This window comes from Gymnodraco acuticeps, unplaced genomic scaffold (assembly GCF_902827175.1).
Source record: "Gymnodraco acuticeps unplaced genomic scaffold, fGymAcu1.1, whole genome shotgun sequence".
NCBI lineage: Eukaryota > Metazoa > Chordata > Actinopteri > Perciformes > Bathydraconidae > Gymnodraco > Gymnodraco acuticeps.
Genome location: NW_022989831.1, coordinates 250208 through 273303, shown reverse-complemented (window position 1 = coordinate 273303; position 23096 = coordinate 250208). Strand labels below are relative to the sequence as shown.

The window sequence follows — 23096 nt, the reverse complement described above, 5'->3', positions numbered from 1 at the left end:
CTTCTCACTGCCTTAGGAAATGTTTCCATGCTAAATCCAGCCTTTCGCTGTCATTAAGTGCCTTTGCTGCCCCACAATAAAAAAGCTCTCCAGATCCATCCTGCCTATTCTCTGAGATATAATCATGCTCTACAAATCATCACATATAAAGGAGAAGCCCTCCCAGGTCAACACTCTCTCCACCTTTTTATCCCCTGGAGTTAGTCGGCCTCTTCTTAGAGAAAAGCAGGCTGTAGTTTACGGCACCAACACTGAGCTACTCCACTCCTGCATAATCATTTAGGCGTGAATGAGTAATGACAGTGAGCAGGGTGCCCATGATACCATATCATCAGGAGGAATGATTCAGAACCAGAGAAACAGCAAGAGAGTGTAAAAAGAGAAAAAAGGGAGGGGAGGAAAGTGAAGGAGAGATGGTAGAGCATTGAAAAACCACCTTTTGGTTTTGGAGCGCGTTAGTCTCGGGAGAAGGGGTGTCAAGGTTTTAATTTGAAGCAGCGCTGAGGAGAAGATTAGTGGGTGGTGGTCACTATTCAAGGCTGCTCCAGGGACTTCTCCGATCTCAGGAGTGAAACCAAGTGATGAGGAGATGAGAGACGAGTGAAGTGTGTTTGTTTAAAGAACTGCGGCTTTCCCATGTTTCATCAGTCCGGTTCAGAGTGGCAGAGAGGATGTTGCCTGATGTATGATATGAAGGCTATATACAGTGAGAGAGTGAGAAAGACAGGTGTGTGTGCACATGAGTGAAGGCAAAAGAAAATATGCCTGATCAGGCATAACTGTGGAGCGCTGCCAGCTCACTGAGCTCTTTCAGTGTAACTCATGCTTTTGAAGTGTTTAATGTTCACAAGTCCCGGCCAAAACCAATGACATTATTCTTCCTCCAACTTTCCCTTTATGCATGGAGGTACAGCTGGGGAGTAGCGATGAAAATGACAACATAGTTAGGACAATATGTGGCTCCACTGTGCACAGGTCTGTGGTGCACGTGCGACCGAAACCTTGCAAGTGAAACTGACTGAGCTGAAACTCATTGGAGAGGAATTTCAAAAAGTCCCTCCCTAAACTGAAAGCGTTAGCTAGCCGGACATTAAGGCATGCGCTAACTTGACCTCTTGCTAAATCCGAGCCCCCCTCAGCCTCACACATCTCTCACCCGTGTAAGGAACAACACCCTCAAATAAATATTTGAGTGGCTGGGTTACATCTCATATGGGCTCATACTGTACTTGGCGCAGTCGGACACTAACAATGTCACACATACATATTTGTATGCACATGCAGTATGAGGTCAGAAACGCCACGCAGAGGCCTTGGGCACAGGTTGAAACACCAATATCCTTCAGCACCTGTGATTGTTGTTGTGGAGGGGCATGGGGTGTGACGTCAGCCCTTCCTGTGGCACTGAGCTGCCTCTGATGTCACTTCCACCCCGTTTGAGGTAACAAGAAGTTCACGGCAGCCCCTCCAATGCCCACCAGTACCATAAAGCTCTCCACTGGCTTTTTGGTTCCGAGGCTATTCTCTGTGCTTGAAGGTCTCTCCCTGTGTTGGCATTGTCTTTGTTTAATATCGTACTTCCTGCCTTAGTTGGAGACCCACCACGTGTAGTACCTGTTTCCTTACACTCTGGGTTTCACAATGAGACAAAGCCTGGTACTTATCTGCGCACAGACGTCAGCAAAACATTTCTTAACTTAGCCTGCTTCACGTCAGGAGGTCAAAATGAGACAGTACCGGTCAGAAAATGAATGTTGTAACAATACATAGAGAGGCGGAAAAGCACATTTTCATTTATGTGCTGGAGACATTTAATAAAAAAAAGTTTGTCTACAAGCTTAACAATGATACGGAAAAGTTTCCAGTGTAGTTTGGATGATACTAGTTGCATGAAATCCCTTACTGTGGCTTGTCTCAATAAACTGGCACTTAAAGACAGACCTGGCAAACAATAAATCAAATGCTGTTTTACCCCACTAGCATGATTGTACATTTTAAACTAGATTAAATAAGCACTTGTGCATTGCAGAAAAGAGGAACACAAGTCTCAGAACGTTGTGGAAATAGTGAGTAGGAAGATGACTTGTGTATTTGCTTTGCTCACTGTAAATTATATTAATAATACGTCCTATGAGTGTGCGTCATGTCTCACCTCCGTCCCAGCAGCGCTCCCTGGGGTGCTCTTCTTCTGGCAGGGTGCTGTCGCATTCGGCCCCGTCCGCCAGGCTGCCTTCCTCCTCCACAATGTGCAGCTTGTCTTCATCATCTGATTCTGAGCCGGCTTCCACCACATCACTATAGTTGGTCACTGCACAAGGAGACATGGAGGACAGAGGTTAGAATGACTGCTCAGATGACGTCTATTTTTATTAGCCTTTACACACATGTTCATCCTTGATAAAGATAATAGGAGGTGTGTGCTTCTTGATTATGAGCACTAAATGTGAAAGGTCACGAGTCAGAGAGGTTAAACATGTCATTTAAATGTCAAGACTATTAAAGGGAGGAGGGTAAGGAGCTTGAAACACCAATTAAACACACCAAAGTCCTATAGATAAGATGACTCTTAAATTATCCTCATGGTAAAAATAGTTTTTTTTAAAAGCAGCTTGGGCACTAACAACAGAGCGAATGGAGGTCTCACTACTGTAGTAAAAAGTGAACATTTGAGAAAGATATGAACCCTAACCTCGAAAACTCCCAAACAACAGGGAGAAACCGAAAATTCACACTTAGTAACTTGGAGACACACAGACCTGGTGTGTGAGATCATTACAGAGCGGGCTGAAGTGGTGTGTGTGTGCTGCGTGGGAGTCGGTGTGACCTGGTCGCTTGTGTTATGGGCTGAAGGAGCCAGGAGACACAGACACAGGCGGCCCACAGAGAGGGTTATTACAGGGAGTACATTTCCCTGACCGACTGTCTGCCTCAGATGTATGTGAGTGTGTGCTCCTTTTCATTTCCACCCAGTTCCTCCATCTCTCAATTCCACCTGTGTTACGTCTTCCACCCACTCACCTAGTATTTCCCTCCCCCCCCCCCCCCTGCTCCATCTCTCTGTTCCACTGAGAGAGCTACAGATCCTCTTCGAGGCCAAATCAATTCTCCAGTGAGAGCAGCCCAGTCAGCAGAGGGCCCGGGTTGCAGCACTGAAACTACCTCTCCAGCTACTTTATCTCACATCACACACGGCGCTCGCACACACACGGCTCGCATTCACTTGCTGAATATGCACTGCCAGTACAAAGCACCTGAAAAAAATGTTCTCTCTCTCTATCTTCTTCACCCACCCCAACCCAACTCGCCCACCTCTTTCTGAAGTGGCTGCTAATGTTTTTTGTCGGGAGGAGGCGTATCTGGGAGAACCGTGATCCTCTGTTTCAATCAATGAGAATTGTTTCGGTGAGGTCTCTTCCTTTCTCTCCGCATTGTGCAGGTCATTACAACCGGTTGGTGGTATTCACACAAACTCGGTAGACGCGCAGGGTTCAGGCTGAGGGGGAGGCGGGAGGAAGGAGGTGTGGGGGCGGAGGGATGAAAGGGGGTGGAGGAGGAGGGAGAAGCGCTGTTATTTGGCGAGTCGTTTGCGGGGTCAACACCGCTGTGCCGCAGCTGCGAAATCCTATCGGGTTCATCAGGAGAGCTATTTCATTCCGAAACCTCTTTCCTCTCTTTGCACTGTTCCTCACTTCACAATATTATCTTTTTTTTCTTCTCTTGGATGTGACTGCCACCGTAGTGTAGTTTTCAAAAGATACATTCACCCTTTGTACTTGGATTAGAACAATTAAAGACTTGCAAGCCCTCACATTCACATAAACGTATAATGAATTGGACTTATATAGAATTCTGCGACTGTATAAACTACTCTGTACTCTCTCTTCTCTCTACCTTACACCACCTCTCTCTATCCCTACCTCTCTTTTCTGTCATACAGTCTCTGCCAGGTGATGTATTGTCCATTCAGCAGTCCAAACAGAGTGCAACTCTTCATTCTGAAACAGAAGGTGCTTTAGGACGAGTCTGAGAGGCTGTTTAGGGCCACAGCCACTCAGGTGTGGAGCTGAGGTCAGCGATTACAAAGGCAACACTCTCTGTCGGCAGTGTCGAGAGAAAATGATCAAATATAAAGCTGTAGAGAGAAAATCAATGTGCTGGTGTGCGCAGACGGGGGTGGCAACGGCCAGCAGGACAATAAAAGTAGGAAAGTACAGCAAAGGGGGCGGGGGGGGAGAAAGAGTAAAGGATGGCGAGTAGTGTTGGTGGTGTGGGGGGTGAGCAGAGACGGTCTTCCTGTGCCAAATGGTTGGCGGTGTTGAAACAAAAATGTGTGTTCCAACAGGAGATGTAACACCTAGCATCAACAAAGGCTGCAGTCCCTTCTGGCTGACCGGCTGAGCGTTTGGACAGCTGGCCTCATTAGCGCTAAGATGCTAGCACACAACAAGAGGACAACTCCTACGCAGCTGAGAGAAAAAGCATTGATAGGTGGAGGAAAGTTTTCAGGTTTTGCAGTGTGTTGAACACCTGAGGTAATAACCTTTGGCGGTGTGTTTGGTTTTAAGTTGGTCTGTAGTCTTTGGGCAAAGATCACACCTTTACAACACTAAAACCTTCTATGGATCTGGGTAAAACAGCAAAATCAATGCAAGCCCAACAGCTTCAACATAATACAGCTTGATTACAGCTCCACATTTAACAGCTTGAGGCAACTTAATAATTGTTCTAATGGCCAGCAGGGGGCGTCTCCACTGGCTGACAGATGGTTGTATGAGAAAGGCTATTTACCTGATTTATTTACCCAAGTTGTAGCTTTTTTGTGTGTGTGACATTGCAAGTTTTAAGTTGTTTTCAATATAGCTCGATGTAAATGTATGTTCCCATTTAGAGAATAGAATAGACAATGAAGCATGTTACAATTTCACTGAGTTTTTCAGTACATGAAAGTTAATTTTAACTTTTTTTGGCATACAAAGTCTTTTTCTGCATTTGGTTGTACTTTGCTTTACCTTCTTGTCACCTGTACTTGCAAAAAAAAAAACCTTTGGTCCACAGAGCAATGGGTGACTCCATGGTGAATGTATCCACTTAGTCTATGGGCCATAAAATACATCATGGTCTCAATTCCAAGTGTTGTGATGGTAGCAGACAAGCTGATGAAATGAAAGCCTCTTGGCATGTTATTTAGTCTTCACCTACACATATTTGCAACATGCTACAAATACTTGCTGTAGTTTACCATGCTACAGTACCGTAAGACCTCAGTAAATATCTGAAAGCTGCTTGAATTTCTCCACCCTCACCATCACTCCTCACCCTCTTTCCCCCTAACGAAGTTCCCAGAGTCTATTGAAAGATAGCGCCAGACAGTTCCTGTCAGCCACACTTAAATATGCCTGCTGGAGAGACGGCTGTGTTGTTATGACACCTGCCAGGCTGTATCAATTACTGGCAAAGGGGTGACTGTGTGGGTTACTCCCAAAACAGGCTCACCGTTACCCCATTTGAGGGGATCACCTTGGCAGACATATCATGGCTGATCTGTCAGCACAGAACATCAAGCGCCATGGGTCCCCTGACACAGGTTCATTGTGTTGATTCTGTCCTGTAATTATGTAAACTCGCTGGCACTTATTTTAGGCACAGGCTATTTGATCCTGGCCTGATTGATGAAAACGAGACATTAGGAACTTACAACCACTGTGGAGTCGTGTTTGTACAACAGCAGATGGCTCGGTTTGTGCTTTCATACACTGAGGCATGCCAGATTGGAATGGCAGTATCTCAACCTCTGTGGGAGTGAGCTATCTCTGTGCTTTGAGGCCCTCGAGGTGTGAGTGACTGGCTTAATAAGCGAGTTTTAGATGAGGACACAGTGAAACACATATAGTCTGTGAACAAACACATTACCGTCTGAAGTAAGCTTTATCTTGATTCATTACCTATAAAGACATCTGTAAAGATATACGTCTTATGTGCAGGCCGACAGCTCTTATACCAGAATGTGTAGGAGGTATGTCTGGAATGTCCAACCAAAACACTTTTCCCTGTCTTAAAGAGACAGATCAAAGGGTGTGCTCTCTCTGCAACTAATTTCAGCCAAAGGACTGACACGTATTCCTAGGTCTGCTGTTGTTCTGCTTGTGATTAGACAGATTGACTCATCATAAGCAGCAGCCACTATTTGTCTGCCCTTCTAACTCTCTTCTATCTCTATATTTAGCCTTGGTACTACAGGCTCTCTCATTGAGGTACGCCACTTATCTCATATGGAGCTCAGGGCCAGGCAGGCAGCGATGAAACTACCACAGGCATCCTCAAAGAGTACAGACCCTGTCGTCACAGAGTCTGCCCTTGCGGCTCTGCAATGCCATTTTCTCAGGGAAGTCAACCACTACAAAAAAAACCAGCTCGAACCAAAGTAAAACAAAGACGTGCCATTCAAAACCTCAAGTATGCTGTCTCAAGGTGAGGTGCCTCATTCAGCGCTGAGGTAAATGCTGCTGGTTTTGTTAAAACAACAGCCTTCCTCCCACAGAGCCAGGAAGGTCAACTCAAGTGCCTATAACAAAACAAAAGAATTGGGGAATTTTCACAGTTCACAGGCTGCCTCAGCCTCGCTCGGCCGTTTGGGTTAAGCAAAGGTTTTTTTGGTCCCAGTTGCTCAGAGATATAACTGTGGAAACATAGCACACAGTCAGTTAGCTGGAGAGGGCACTAGGGGTCCCAAGAGACTGTTTCCAAACAGCTAATGCCAAGTCTCCCCACCACAAGGAGGAGATCAGTCACATCTATAGTCAGGCATGCCCTGGACAGTTTGTCCATAGAAATGCAGCACACAAACTCCCCAAACAACACCCAATGACTGTTACTCATTGTTCCAAGTTAGGCTGGGAGGAGCAAAAAGCAGAAGCACTAATATAGAAAGACAATTGCACCAAGTATTCCTGATAATTAGTCACTTGTGATTCAGTTTCAGTATGCTTAACCTACTAGAGATGTAACATGTTCTATTGATAGATTCAGGTATTCAACTAGGCAAATGACAATACACAGCATAAACAATTGGTTAGGATTATTCAATCTAAGAACTTCAACAACATGTGGAGCAGAGCTCTTTACAGCAAGTATTTCAGAGGTGAGCAAGAAGACAACAGGGCTCTTGTCTTCCTAATGACGCTGATCAAGGTTTTAGCATGTGAGCTAATGCGCCTCCGCAGGTCACTCCTCTCCCATCTGATGAGCACTTTCCATAATAACACTAATGCTAATAGTGCTATTGTTCTTTTAATCTGCATGATGACAATTGGAAGTGTAAAGGAAGTCAGTGGTTGTTAATGTGTGTAAGTAAAATAATTTAACTGCACCTCGGAGATTGTGGATTGTTTCTCAAAAAGACTAAACCTTGACTGTTATGTGCTTTGCTTATTGTGCAACATGAGTTTATTACTCATGGTTAGTCTCGATAGTGCTGCTGAACCTCAATGACACCTAGATAATAGGCTGTGTTTCTTCCGAAGGGAAAGTCACAGCCTGTTCTGGGTACGAATCATAGTGGCAGGCCATGGTGTTTCTCTCCAAGGCTAATGAGCATGGTGATGAGCCACACACATTCTGTTACACCGGGCGTCCTCGGAGAGTTGCTGCATCTGGCTCCTCTCAGCTCTTCTAAATAAGGCCAGTGGGCTGGTAAGGACTGGAGGGTGTGATCACACCACACGTACAGCAATGCCCCCGCCACCAAGTTTACACTTGTCTCCCAGGCCGTGTTTATGTTGGAGGTGAGACAGCCCCATCAACGGTAATAATACTGGAACACCTAAGCGAGAGTGTGTGTGTTCTGTATGTTAAGCCGGTAAAGGCATGCTTGGCATTTGAAGGGCTTTCAATCATAATGGGTGGTCACATGACTGTGGCTTAATAGCAATCACAGAAGGCCACAATGAACAATCAACACATACCTTTACGGCAAAATGTCCTAAGAAGGTGCCTACAAAACTCCCACACATGCACCTAAACTCTATTGTACCCACTTACAGTATCTCTGCACCATCTCACCCTCCATCAGTGTGGAGACCTGCTACGGTTCTCCAACACTCAGCAGGTCTGTGGTGAGAGAACGCCCACCCAGTGAACCAGTCCAGCTATACAAAGTATAGGCAGGTGACTGAAAAAAAAGCAGTGGTGTAGAAGTTAGGGGGAGGGGGGTTTCAGAGAGGAAACACCTGCTCTAGATTCGGTTATGCCCAGAAAACCTGCAGTCATGCTTCATACTGCTCTTTCTTTAATCTCTCTGGTTCATTTCAATGTGTGTTATGGTTGATCTGGCTCATTGAATGCAAGACCAACACACCAAGTAATAACACACTGTGTTACCTGAGCCCTACCATGTATGTGGCCTGAGATATCATTTCCACATGATTGCACTGGAAACCATCTTTAAACATAAACAACACCAAAAAAAGCAACACAGGAAGGCAACAGCACACACCTGGGTAAACTGTTGCTTCCTTTCTGTTAGCGGCTTTTTCAAGTTAAGTGCAAAACCTCTGTTACATCAGGCAGGCAACCAAACACAAACCTGGCTAATGTGACATTAGCCTCCGTCAATTCTCATTGGAGTGTCGCAGGCAAAATGAAATGTTCCTGTCACCTCTGCTATCAGACTCTATTCAGGCTGCAGTTACAGACTGATAGCTTTTGAAAGCTGTGCAGTGGTATAATAGTGTTTCTTCCAGTTGGACTTTGCCAGTTTGTGTCGAGGGTTGACATTTAGAGTTGAGGATCTGTGAGGAGAGAATTAGAGCAAATCTATCTGTTGGTATTCAGCCCATTCAAATGTAGTGGGTTACATCAGTAGCATCATTACATTTCTTTGTTTTGTCCTAGCCACTTAAGCACTAATAGCAGCAACATGACCGAGCCAGCAGATTCTGTTTGAGCCCAACATGTGTTAAAAATCATCCTCTCACACATTAAGGCTGGACAATAGGCACATGTATTCAGAGCTGTGATAATCATTTGGCAAGTGGCAGGCCAAACCGCTGAACCTGTTATATGTGTTGTCAGAAAACAGAATCCAATTTCACAGCTTGATCCAAGCTCTGTCATAGATACACATGGCTTCCAAACTATTGCTAACATGCTACGAATGCTACCAGTCTTTTTTACGCCTGTTAGCACTGCAGCATTTCTAGCGGATAACAGGGATCATAATACTACAGTTTGTTCCTTCTTTATCATCAAACATAAAATATCTAATCCATCCTTTTATCATATTATATCGCCTTGCATGTTGTTAGTTTCCACTGTGTAGCATTGTAGCCTAACAGCTGAGCTGGGGCACATGGAGGTGAGTGTTTAAATATATGCAATGAGCAATAACGGTGTTATCCAACCTGCTTGTGTAGCGCAGGTCTATATTAGGTTAGTGTAGCACAGGGCTGTTGCATTTTAGGAGCAGGTGACTGGACATTCCTGCCTGTATTAGGCTTGACACTTTACTGTGGGGGAGTACAGAGTAGGGGGAATTACTCTGGCCTATGAAGAGGGAGGTACATACACTGACTAACAATTCTCCAACTGGAAAATCTCATTAAATCTTACCTGTAAGTATACCTTACTGCACAGATTTATCACTGGCTTCATTAAATACAACCTCGGTCTATTAAAGAGACCGTCACATATTTACGCTCGTCAATTCTTCACTCTAGTCGAGCCTGGGATTGTTAGATTATTACAAAGATTGCAGCGTGAGATGTGTGCATGCAATCACAAAAGAGGGCAGAAGAGGTAAATAGAGGGGAACGATGGCGAGGTGGGAGGAGAGGAACTGCTAATGGCTTAAAAAGACAAAGCTGGCCTGTCACATACAATGCTCATCTGAACTGATGGCTGCCCCAGGGAGGGAGTGTCACAAACTGTCAGAGTGACTGAGAGAAAGGAAGACAGAGAGAACACCGAGGAGAGACGGAGGCTGGGAAAAGGAGACATAAGATGTTGAAACGAGGGTGAATAATAAAATGAATGTAAGAGACAACAAGGAAGTGACAGGAGGAAAGAGATAGAAATTAAAATAGTGAGTTGCGATATTTACATTAGTGTGTGCATTCTCTGGGTGCCTGCGCCTCAGTAAAGGTCATTCTTTGGAGCTGTGGCTCTGCCTGACAGATGTCTCGGTGAAGGGACAGGCCGGAGGGCAACAGACACACATTTGCAGATTTTGCACACACGTCGTGTACACACATTCACAGACAGGTGGAAGTGCAGAAATAACCTAGAAGTGCCTTTTTGTTTATTGGTTGCATCTAATTTTACAACCGTTGCAAGTTCCCATTTATAGCAATCAGCAGGTCAGCACACCTTAGTGAAGCCGGGGCCGAGATCCATGTTGACAACCTACTGTGGCTTCACTAATTCTGACACTAACGCACAAAAGTGCAGTGAGAGCGCTTCTTTTTTGTCGAAAAATCCTGCTCTTTGTGGCATTTTGACAACAGCTGACCAATCTCTCACTTCTCCAGAATGTCAGCTCTGTCACAAGACACCCGAGGCCAAGCGTTGAGGACAACCCCTGACACACACACAAAACGTATAATCAAACACACGGCCCGGGGCTATTGCTCAGTTGTCACAGTGGTTTCTTGTTAGTCATGTGAAGCAGGGAGAGAAAGGGGTTAACGCCGTAAACTTAAAACCACAAAAGCTCTTTTGTCACCTCAGTCCTCCACCAAAACCCCCCCTCCTCTTACGTCCTTTTCTTTTCTCCCCAGGCAAAGTGGCTTTTCCCCGTGTGATCAGGAAGGGTTAGCCCCCTTCTCCCAACAACACCAGCCTCCAGGCGACTACAGCTGAAGAGCAGTCAAGCAGTGCCGTTCACACCATTACCCTGCTGTTAAATGACCATGAGGGTGGACTACAGGCGGCCTGTCGGATGGACGGCTACGAAAATCTGTCTTGCTAAACCAGGCGAGACAGAAAGGGTACATGTTGCGAGACCCCACCTTAAGTGTGTGTAAGGGGGGTCAAATACATTCACTGTGCCCCTCTAACAGCTCGACACCTCCTCCTTTCACTATGACTGTACTTGCGGTGACTAACACGTTAACTATGATTTGTGGAACCGGGGCGGACAGATGAAAAATCACGAGCTGAGCGAGCAGCGGCGTTGTTAATGCACCCTCTCAATGCGGTGCTGATTGGTGAAATGGCTGAGGCAGCAGGTAAACACAGGCCGTCATGTATTGATGTATTGACGGGCCCTCTTTTGTCCATTACACCCAGAGGTGCTGGGACTGTGCGTGGGCGTGTGTCTGGTTGCCACCGGCCTGGGAGACCATTAGTTCGCTGTGTCAGAATCCGAAGGGGAGTATCGACAGTCCAGCCGGGGCAATCGATAGGCGCAGATCTCTCACTCCCCTCTGCCATGGTTGGTAATGGGCCTACTGTGCTTCTGTGGGACCCTTGTGTACTCTGTTATATCACCTCGCTTAGTGTATTTCAAGCACAGGAACAAATGAACTGTTGCTTTTGAGAGGGCAACACAAGCGAGTGACTCCACTGCTGAATTCCATCCATCCATCCATCTTCTCCCGCTTATCCGTGGTCGGGTCGCGGGGGTAGCAGTTCCAGCAGAGAGCCCCAAACTTTCTTTTCCCTGGCGACATCAACCAGCTCTGACTGGGGGATCCCAAGGCGCTCCCAGGCCAGCGAAGAGATATAATCCCTCCACCTGGTCCTAGGTCTACCCCTTGGTCTCTTCCCAGCTGGACGTGCCTGGAACACCTCCCTAGGGAGGCGCCCAGGTGGCATCCTAACTAGGTGCCCGAACCACTGCTGAATTGACCAACAAAAATAAAAATGATGGTACTTTCTGACTGAATGCAAGCTTTTCTTGTGCTGAGTCATGTTCTTTTCAGTTCTGGTCAGATGCCAGCTGCTTCTCCCTGAGGCTGAAAAATGGAGGCCAAATTTGGGTTTTTCTTGTATGCAACAGCCAACAGGGTGGGACGTCGATTACCAAAGCACACTGCAATCATTGGACCGGACTCTCGGGACTATCCCATGTGATGTCACCCATACTGTGAAGTCATTCAGCAGGGAACAGCCAGATGTTTTCAGGAATAGAGCCTCCCCTCTTCTTCATGTCAAGTAGCCCCAAGTAGAAACACTTCAAATGCGTATCTGATAAAGTTTTTCTGGAGAAGAAGTCAACTCTGCTTGGGATCCCAGTTGTGAATAAAATAACTACTAAACAAGGGAACCAAAAAACGTGTTCGCTGTACTTCCTGGAATGCCATATTAACATGGAAGCAGTGACCAGCGGCAGACGTTGATGCAAATGTTCTTAGTGGCCAAAAAGGCAGTACAACTTCTGTGTCAGCCCTTGACGTCAAACATAAATGTTTTCCCATTGATTAACATTGGGAACGAGTCGTCTGTAAATCAGAATTTAAATAAAATAAATTACCCAGTACGAAAACTGTATCTAGTTCTCTTTATACAACAATGGGGCACAGTTTTACCAAGAATACCCTGTAGGTTAAGGCTCCTGCAGTGCTGACACAACTTTTCATATCACATCTGCCTCCATATAGTGAGTTTAAACAGTTTTGGGTGAAATCAGCAGGGATGGAAGAGGAGCTTGCTCTTTGTCTCTCTGACCCTACGGTGGCTGATCTGGGTCAAACAAAGCAGTGTTTTACTCGTGTGTGCACCCTGTGGAGTAGGGGGAATTCCACTGGGCAGTGTGACCCTGAACACTGGCCTTCCTGTTCAACTGTGGTGATGTAGCCGGGAGGAAGAGGAAAAGAAAGACAGATCTGTCCTCTTCATGTCACACCACCAACATGAGTGTGACTTGCGTTGATGGTTGTGGTAGAGATGACTGTATTTATATGTGTGTGTGTGTGTGTGTGTGTGTGTGTGTGTGTGTGTGTGTGTGTGTGTGTGTGTGTGTGTGTGTGTGCAGCTGTTGTCAGAGAGATCACTGATAACACTCTGGCTTTTAATAAACTCAGAAGGAGTGTGTATAGGTGTGTGTGTGTGTGTGTGTGTGTGTGTGTGTGTGTGTGTGTGGTGTGTGTGTGTGTGTGTGTGTGTGTGTGTGTGTGTGTGTGTGTGTGTGGCTTGCTGAAAGGTTCTGGGCGTGTGATTGATGGGAGCTTTAGCACAGTAACCACATGCTCACACACACAGTGGAGGTGGGTGGAGAGAGGGGTGGTCATATGCAGCAATGCTCAGCTAACATTATTCATCCTGTGTTCATCTGTGTGAGCCGAGCCCACCGCTCCCCATATTGATGAGCATGGCAGTGTGTATAGTCACTTTATTTACATGGCTTGTACATGCACAAACACACAGGAACCCACACGGAAATGCATGATTGAAGCAATTTGGCCTCTTTTTATACTGTTTTTCTTTATTGCTTTGACGTCTTATATCGTGGACTTCTTAAATGTATTATTTAGATGATTGGGTGATTCAGAGAAAAGAAGGTGGCTGAGAAGGAGGGAGGGAGCAGGTAGGGAGGAGGAGAGGTTATGTTGGAGTCTCTGAACTGTAATCACCACCTACAGCTGCTTCCTCCGAGGTGCTCCGACTGGACATCAACAGAGGGAGAAAGTAAAGAAGGAAGAACAGAGAGAGACGATGGAACCAGAGGAACCAGAAACACTCATGTACTAAGAGTATGTCTTGTTTATTATTAGCCTGCATTTCCATGTATCACTCCATAACTTGAAATGCCTTCTAACATCTCAATTTTCCACCGCAGATTGCAGCGGGCTTCCACAGAACCTCTCCTGCTGAGCGCCTGCAGGAGGGGGAAGTTTTATCTTAGGAGCAGCAGGAAGTTGAAAGGGCTATCACAGAGCTGACACAACACTTCCAGTACCTGCCAGAGGAGACAGGATGGTGACTTCTTTCAGAGGAAGCTAGTCTATATATGAATTAACGCCAGACTCAATGTGACTCGCACAAAAAGGTGCTACAGGTGAGAGCAAACTATCTATTGCTTTTTGTCTACTTGGTCCACAAATGTATTCTCATGGCTTTGAATGAATGCACACTTAACCAGTATATTATGTACATCACAAGCACATGTTTAACACACTCAAAAACATGAGTGTAAGTACACGAAAGCACAAAAAGTACCAAACAGATGTATAACCGCTAACCTTTCCCAGTGATTCACCTATAATGCATGTCAAATCTTCCACTAGTCGGAGAAAACACAATCAATCATACACCCAACACCCACTGTCAGTCATAGGTGTTGCCGTGTGAAGCGTTAGATGCCAGCAAATACATCATACAGCGGTTCAAATGCCTTCCACGCAGTTGCGCACCAAGTGTTCAAATAAAACCCCTCCATATGTAAGGTTGCGGGTGCGTCCCTGTAAGTCATCCATGGCAGCCTCCCATTATTGTCCAATAAAAGCAGTTGGCGCCATGTGAGCCGTACGTGTCACCACCAACAGCCCCACGGTCTGCTGCATTTCCAGTCTGTACTTTTAACCTGGTGGATCCAAACCACTGTAGTGAATACGCACACATTCACAACAGAATGAAAAATAAAGAGAGATGGGTGTGGGTGAATACAAGAATGCTGAAATAAACAATGCGTTCTCATGTACACTGAACAGAAATATAAACGCAACACTTTTGTTTTTGCTCCCATTTTTCATGAGATGAACTCAAAGATCTAAAACATTTTCTATATACACAAAATAACCATTTCTCTCAAATATTGTTCACAAATCTGAAAAAATCTGTGATAGTGAGCACTTCTCCTTTGCCGAGATAATCCATCCCACCTCACAGGTGTGGCATATCAAGATGCATGATTATTGCACAGGTGTGCCTTAGGCTGGCCACAATAAAAGGCCACTCTGAAACGTGCATTTTTGCTTTATTGGGGGGGTCTGGGGGGGTCCGAAAACCAGTCAGTATCTGGTGTGAGGGGTAGGGTTAGGGTTAGGGTAATGTTGTGAATCGAGTGGCCCATGGTGGTGGTGGGGTTATGGTATGGGCAGGCGTATGTTATGGACGATGAACACAGGCCACTCGATTCACAACATTACCCTAACTAACCCTAACCCTACCCCTACCCCTCACACCAGATACTGACTGGTTTTCGGACCCCCCCAGACCCCCCCAATAAAGCAAAACTGCACGTTTCAGAGTGGCCTTTTATTGTGGCCAGCCTAAGGCACACCTGTGCAATAATCATGCTGTCTAATCAGCATCTTGATATGCCACACCTGTGAGGTGGGATGGATGATCTCGGCAAAGGAGAAGTGCTCACTATCACAGATTTATCCAGATTTGTGAACAATATTTGAAAGAAATGGTTATTTTGTGTATATAGAAAATGTTTTAGATCTTTGAGTTCATCTCATGAAAAATGGGAGCAAAAACAAAAGTGTTGCGTTTATATTTTTGTTCAGTGTATAATGTATAGAAAGGCAGCCTCATGGTGTCTGAATTGAAAATACAGATCATACTAAGGAAACTACAAATCAAGCATTAGAATTTTTTTTTTTTTGTAGTGTGACAATACAGTTAAACCAAAGGAAATGCACAAAAACTCCCCTCACTGAAATGCCTGTGCACAGACACATACCTCATACAACCGTCAACCTATTCATGCATAACCAAAAACGGCGGCGGTGACACTGTGAAGCACCGAAGGTTAATCGTGCAACATTGTCATCCTGTTAAAACTAGCGCTCGGAGCCTGGCCAAACAAACCTTGCTGATAAGCCTGGCGGTGGCATCAAAGCTTTACAGATTATAGATTACCATCAAATCAGCCCCGTGCACTGCGGCCATGGTCAGGCACCTGCTACTTTACTGTAATGCCGCTCATCCACGGGGCTGGTGATTATTGTTTGTGTGTGTTGGTCTGATCTGGATAACAATAGCTTTTCATTTATTAGAGAGGTTTCCATGAGACAAACTCCCTCGCATGTCTGTGTGAACATCATCTTTAACACACTTCACATGCATCTGGTTTGTAACCCGAGCTTCATTCTATTCGACTATAATTAGTGGGTTTTTTTTATATGGAGTGTTCCAGTGGCACGTACTGCCACTGTTTGATGCCTCTGCTCCTGTCAGTCTCCTCTGGCAGCAGCAGTGTGAGGATTAAAGGAAAACCCTGACCCTGTCATCCACCTCTCTAATGCCCGCGCTCTGTTTAAATGGCTCCTCCAAAACTAACTGGCTGGATTACTGCTCAGGTGCTCACCCAATCCCCAGCTCACCTCTGTTGAACACGACAAACAGTCCCCACATTCAAACACAAGGAAGCACTAGTACACAACATAATGTCTCAGAGATGATCTTTGTTCCCATGGGTCTCCCAGAAATTGTACCGTTAGTTCATTTAGATGAAGTACAGTCCAGTTAAGAGACAAAGTGAGACTGTGAGGATGATAGTCTACAGGATATGCTGATATTCAATGTACCTGCCCCACACAACACACACACACACACCCCTCCCTACACTCTAAAATAATCCACCAGCGGGGCAGAAATGCTCACTCCTGTCTGTCTCCCTGCCGGAGTCGCTGGCGTAGCACTTTTCTCCATTTTCATCACCATTCTTAACCTTTATCTCATTCCTCTCCTCCCTTCGTCTGCCGCCCTCCTCTCTTTATCTTTCCTTTTCTTTTTTTTAAAAATGAGGAAACAAGGTTGTAAAGGTGGGAGATGCTGATATTGTTTGGCCCGTGTGTGGATGTGTGTGTGTTTTCTACATGAAGTACCATATATGAGAGCCTGGGGGCTTATATCGTAAGGAAGATTTTGGCACTCAGCCAGCTAAAGGGCTCTGCTGGAGGCATGTGGTGCACTATGTGTACTCTGTGAGTGTGCGTGGTATTGTTTGTGTGCCTTTGTGCCCCTGTTTAACAGTATAAATATTTCAAAATGATTGCAAGCCTCCTCAAATGAGGATTTCAAGGTTGTAGCACAATGTTTTTGCCACGCTGCAAGTAACTTGAGACCAAATTTAATAAACAGGAAAACAATTACAACTGTAGACCTATCTGAACTGAATACAGAGTGGGTGGAATTCTCACTGGTCTACCAAGAAATGTTTTAAAGACCCACAAAGCGCAAACATTTTTATAATATTACAATTTTGAAGGCTTCAGAAAAGAGTACTCAAGATAAACAGACTTTTTATGCAGCACCTTTAAGACCCCTTTAAGGTCTTTGCTATCTGCTTTAATCCTCACACCATGGTGTGTCTTGTCACAAACTGGACTCACAGGTATCGGAGGAGCACCAACATGCATATTTCATTCACCCTCACCCATTAGTTATGTACGGAAGACTAGGTAGATACACTCGCACTGCGGCCGTTTGTCTTTCTAATGGAGGGGGGAACAGCAGCGACTACAGGCAGAGAACAACTCTCATGCTCCTTTAATGGGAATGAATAAAGGATGAGTCCAGGCTCAGACACCAGGTTAAGACGCTGTTTAGCACCTCTGGCCCGGCGCCCAGTGTTGGGAGGCAGGAAAGGAGGGAGGGGTGGTAGCAGGAAGGACAAAGAGAGGGATGAAAAGAAGACATCAGGTAGAATATCAGGATGCTATGACTATCTAATGATTGATAGAATATAAATAGTGTTGGTTTGGGTGAAAGAATAGGGCATTTTGGCAAAGAGGCACCAGTTCCCAGTGATATTCAGAAGTGGAAAGGGGATTTTTCTCACACAGTAAACTCTAGCTAAGTAAGGAGGCAGAGAAAGCTTGTTGTTGACACTGAGTCTGGTTCCATACGCCTCCACAAACCTCTACTCTTTGATCCACCTTGGGAGAAAATGAAAGGCATTGAGAGAAAGAGGGAAAAAAGCAACACAGGGACCAAGAAGAGGGATCTAAAGCAGAGACTTTAAGAAGTGCTGGTGGTTTTAGAGAGAAGGAACGAGGGGACAGGTGGTAGTGGAAAACTGGCATGGCATATAGCTATGTCAACAGTGTTCTATAGGTAGTTGTGATGGAGCCGAACAGGCTGTGGGACGGTGAAGGCTAAACTTGCTACCTAAGACAGTTGTAATGGCGGCCACCTGTCGTGGCTTACGGCAGTATAGAGAGACCTTGTGGCAGCAGCCGGCAGCACCTGTGCTCAACAGTCACATCACCACATCACAACAAGCCCTGAAGGATTAGAACACTGCTGGGAGTGCAGTGGAAGAAAAAGGATCCACAGACAGAGAGGCGCTTTTTAGGATGCTTTTCTCTTGTCACTGGGACAAGAGGAACGTCAGTGCTAAGAAGGCCAAGATATTTCATAAAAGGGAAAAGTGTTTAGCTCATTTAAACAAGATAGTGACAATACAATGCTTAAAATGTCACAGAAAGTGCAAAAAGTCATATTTGCTGGTAATGACAGCTCCATAAATTGCAGACGAATGTGAGGTACTTTTTGAGCTTTCAAAGTCTGTGGACTATTTGAGAAGCTGTGGGTGATGTCTGCTGCCATGTGACATGGTGTGAGTGTATCTTATTTTAGAGTGAGAGGTTGAGATAAGGTGTTAAAAGGAGCCGAGGTAGAGAGGAATGCTGAGCTGTCCTTGTAAGCCTCGCTGTGCAGTTGATGTTGTCTCCCCTCCCAGGTTAAATTCCTTGATTACAGCTGCTGCAAGCTAATGGCCCAAAGAAATCCCCTTTATTGCATTTGTCTGGATTCAGACCATTTACTCTGAGATATATATTCCACTTCAAACTGCTGAAATCTGGCCTGTAATAGTGTGTCCTTTTCCTTAAGTGATCCTGAACTCTCTCTCTCTCTGTCTTCTTCTCCCTCTCTGCCCCACACAGCAGTTTATTTAGCTGCCATGTTTACATTCCTGTTCAGTCAGCCTCTCCCAGGGGAGGATGACTGGATCTGAGCGCCGGGGCTGAGCCTCTCTCTCTCTCTCTCTCTCTCTCTCTCCCATGGCTCAACTCACATACAGGATAATAACAACAGATAGACATACTCGCATTTGGTTTAGACTTAGGGTACAAACAGGAAATGCGAGCATGCATGATGAGCAAATTGACAGATAGACATACTCGCATTTGGTTTAGACTTAGGGTACAAACAGGAAATGCGAGCATGCATGATGAGCAAATTGTACGTCGCACATAGCAAACTGTAGATCTTTCTTAACAATCAGGAAACCTTAATGGCTGTCCTGCATGGTCCAAGTAAGCGTGACTATGGGCGGGGCTGATGGAGGCTAATTGGATGGAGCTATAGGACGTCCTGGGCGCTCAGGTCCCTAGCACTTCACTGGCCTCATCATTAGACTGACTGGCTCCTGTGGCCTCGGGCAGAGTGCTGTCTGCACGCCCTAATGACCGCTGGCTCACTCAGCGCGCAGCACCGTCGCCACATTAGTCCGGCTCAGAATAGCCCCGAATAAAGAGAGATGAAGGGGAGTTGGGATGCTAGGCGCCCCTAAGACATTACTCTAGACCACAAATGATTTTGTTGAGTTCACCTCATATCTTTTTTCATCAAATAATATGTTCCTTTTAAGTCTGATTGCATCTGATATGCACTATTCAAATCATTTTAGTATAATAGCAAAGCAATAATCTTGTTGTTTATTATTACCCGATTTTATTGTGTTCATTTCCTGTCCCACCTGTTAATGTGCTAATTTTAAGTCTGATTGTGTCTAATATTGCAGTATTTAATTCATTTTAGGATAATTGCAATATTCTTCTTAATTATGACCTGCCAGTAAAATTGTCATGATGCTGATTTTGTCATTTGTCAAGTCATTAGCTCAAAAACAATTACGTTAAATAACTGTTTGTTTACCTAATTGATATGCCTCAGAACCGGCTGCACAAATCATCAAAAGCCTTAGCTCACTGATGGGTTTGGACATGATTAAATGTACCCATGATGCAGCAAAATAATGCTGGTCATACTCTGTGTGTTTGTGCTGACTGAGCTAATAAGCAGGCTAATACACATAGCCTTTAGCATGTATGCGCTGCAACGATGGTGCCATATTTATAGCTAATGACTTCACAAGTAACACAACAGCAGAGTTATAAAGGAATGGTTCAATATTTTGGGAAATATATGTATTATAATCATTGTAAGAGGAGAATAGCTATACAATTGTCATGTGTCTGTAACATGGAGCTACAATCAGCAGAGAGTTAGCTTAGCTTAGCTTAAAGACTAGCAACAGGGGGAAACCAGCAGCACCTCTAAAGCTCTCTGATGAATAATTGTAAGTTATTGGCATGACGCAGTGACTTACTGACAAAGAAAATGTCCAGCACAATACCCCTAGTAACATTTCAAATTCACCCAAAAAGTGTTTGCAATGATAATACAAAGAAATGAATTATTCCTCAGAAACAAATGCTTTCCTGAACTCACTAAATGAAACAGCGTGTGAAACAATATAAAGCCCTGCTCAGGAGATAGCTATGGGTTAACCAGACTGTAACACCCTCATGATGGCAGGACAGAGGAGTGCTCTGTGTTCATATGACCGCGGGGGGTAGGAGGAAGAGAGTGAGAGGGAGGGATGGAGACAGGGAGAGTTTTGTACTGTTGTCCTTCCAATGAATAGACAGCAGATCTCCTCCAGCAACATGGCTTTTCAATCTAACAAGTGCTTAGTTGATGCTGTAGGTGAAAGAGGTTTCGTTTGGATGATTGACAGGACAATCTTGACAAAAAAATAAACAGGGCGATCTATAAGTAAAGAAAGAAGAAAGACAGAAAGACAGAAAGAAAGAGACAGGGAGAGCCAGTGTGAAAGAGACATTAGACCATCTAGATACACCAACTGAGTGCAGTATCAGCCAAAAATACTCCTCCTAACAAGTCAATAGTGCGTATTGATTAATTCTGCACAGGGCTTATGCAACATCACACTACCTCACTGTACAATGATGGCGAAATCACTGTGGGCCACGCAGGGGTTTGCACACAAACTGCTCGCCCTGTAGAGACAGGAAAGTAAACTCTTCATGTGTGCCACGGGGTCCTTAAATCAAACTGCACAATGTGAACTAATGGCCTGGAAACACTGGGAGAACTGTGCTCTCATGGACCCATATATAGAGACAGACGCAGGGAGGACAAAAGGAGGCAGGAGCAGACGCAGGGACACAGGCGTGCTAAATGCTTGCAGGGTTCGGAGAAGGCCTCGACCATGGAAATGACTTAGGGATGAGAAATACTGTGCGTTCATAAATCTAGAAGAGATTCAGAACAACATGGAGAGGTGGATGGACAGAACCAAAGTGGTGGGGAGATACAATGATATCACCTTCCCTTCCTCTCCTCACCTGCTCCTACTGTTCCCTCCTGCATCACCTCCTCCCCTCTTCCTCTTCTGAAACCTGACGCATCACCATCTCCATCGGGACTCTGATGTGAGCTCGGAGACGGCCGCACTTAATCGATAGTGCCAGGTTGCCAAGACAACCTTGATTTCCTGTCCCCGCTTTTGCTGAGCGCCGGTGATTGCGCCGGGTGTCCGTTGCACCTGCCGCCCTCTCCTCCTCCTCCTCCTCCTCCTCCTCCTCCTCCTCCTCCTGCTCTTCCACCTCCTCCTGCTCTTCCACTGTCTCATCAAGCGCTCCTTATCCTTTGCCTCCCTCACACCCCTCCCTCACGCCATAAAGCCCCCATAGACAAAAGAGGAAGACAGATATACAAAGGCAAAAGGGATTAGACCCAAGAGGTTGGGTTTGAACAATCAAAACAGTGTATTGTGTGTGAGGTACACACACTCACACACGTGCATGCAAACACACTTAGACACATGACCTGTCATCCTCGACAAAAGCGAGCTGTGACAGTTATGATATCTACCTTGGAGGGTGATGTCATTGCACCTGGGGAGCGTTTACTATCAGGCCCCCTCACACACACACACACACACACACACACACACACACACACACACACACACACACACACACACACACACACACACACACACACACACACACACACACACACACACACACACACACACACACACACACACACACACACACACACACACACACACACACACACACACACACACACACACACACACAACACACCCCTTGTCTCGGGGGTTGGTACCTCGTGTTTTGTTTTTTTTCATTAATGGAGAGCTCATTAATCGTGGCTGATAACGAGGACGTAGGACAGGGACATGATTAAGGGGCTCTCTCTCCTTTAGCTGGGCGCCCTTGGGGATAAACAGCTCATGGTGTGTGTGTGTGTGTGTGTTTCTGTGTGGGCCACATGTTAAAACAGGTAAAGGACACACACCAAGTGCTATCTCTAGGACATCTGTGGGATAGGACACTACAGGTTTTCACATTTTTCAAATTGATTATAGCTACAAGTCACCTGTGAGGATTTAGTCTATACCTTTTTCTGCGACTGTGCATTAATTATTATTCCCATAAAGATTGTAATTTATCTTAATGAGGATTCCCCTAAGGCTCAGTTTATTGCTGAGGTGAAGTTGTGACTTAAAGCAAATCTCTGGAGTTGTATCCCTGCTTCTACAGGATGGTGTTTCCAATCCATTGCAGGAAAAACATTAATATTCTGTACTCTTTTATATTCAAAGTGTCTGCTTGGGAAGGATTCTTATTTTTGGTGCATTATATCTAGTAATTTGTCAATTCAATAGTGCGTCAGGCTGAATTGGAGTCACATTAGTTGCTAGAGTGAACAATATGCATGCCAGACTGGGGCTAATTTCTCAGTGTCTCGCGCATGCTGTTGACTATGAAATTGTTGATTGTAAGTTAAGAGAGTCATATGATTCTTTGTGTGTGATTGTGTGCCTGTTTAGTTTTGGTCATAATTGATCTGTTTCAGTCTTTAATGTCGATGAGAGCTCTATAAACATTTCACCTATTATAACCTGAGTACAGGTAGATTGTGAGGTATCTGCACGGCTATTAAAGAGCTTTTATTACTGTATATATACAATCATACTACATATACTTAGTTGCTGTCTATTTAGTTAACTTAATATAAGGACGTGCACAAGGAGAGGACACCAAGTTTGTTCTTGTAAACCTGCACGTTTGTTCAAGCAAACA

General features: G+C 45.1%; 1 protein-coding gene across 1 annotated transcript in view; it reads right to left on the bottom strand.

The window, feature by feature from the left end:
- The window catches only part of zeb1b (zinc finger E-box binding homeobox 1b), a 47565-nt gene that overhangs the window by 13152 nt on the left and 11317 nt on the right, over window positions 1-23096 (bottom strand). Inside the window, exon 2 of the mRNA XM_034234579.1 lies at window positions 2153-2308. Coding sequence (XP_034090470.1) covers window positions 2153-2308 — 156 coding nt within the window. The remainder of the gene's footprint in view (window positions 1-2152; window positions 2309-23096) is intronic.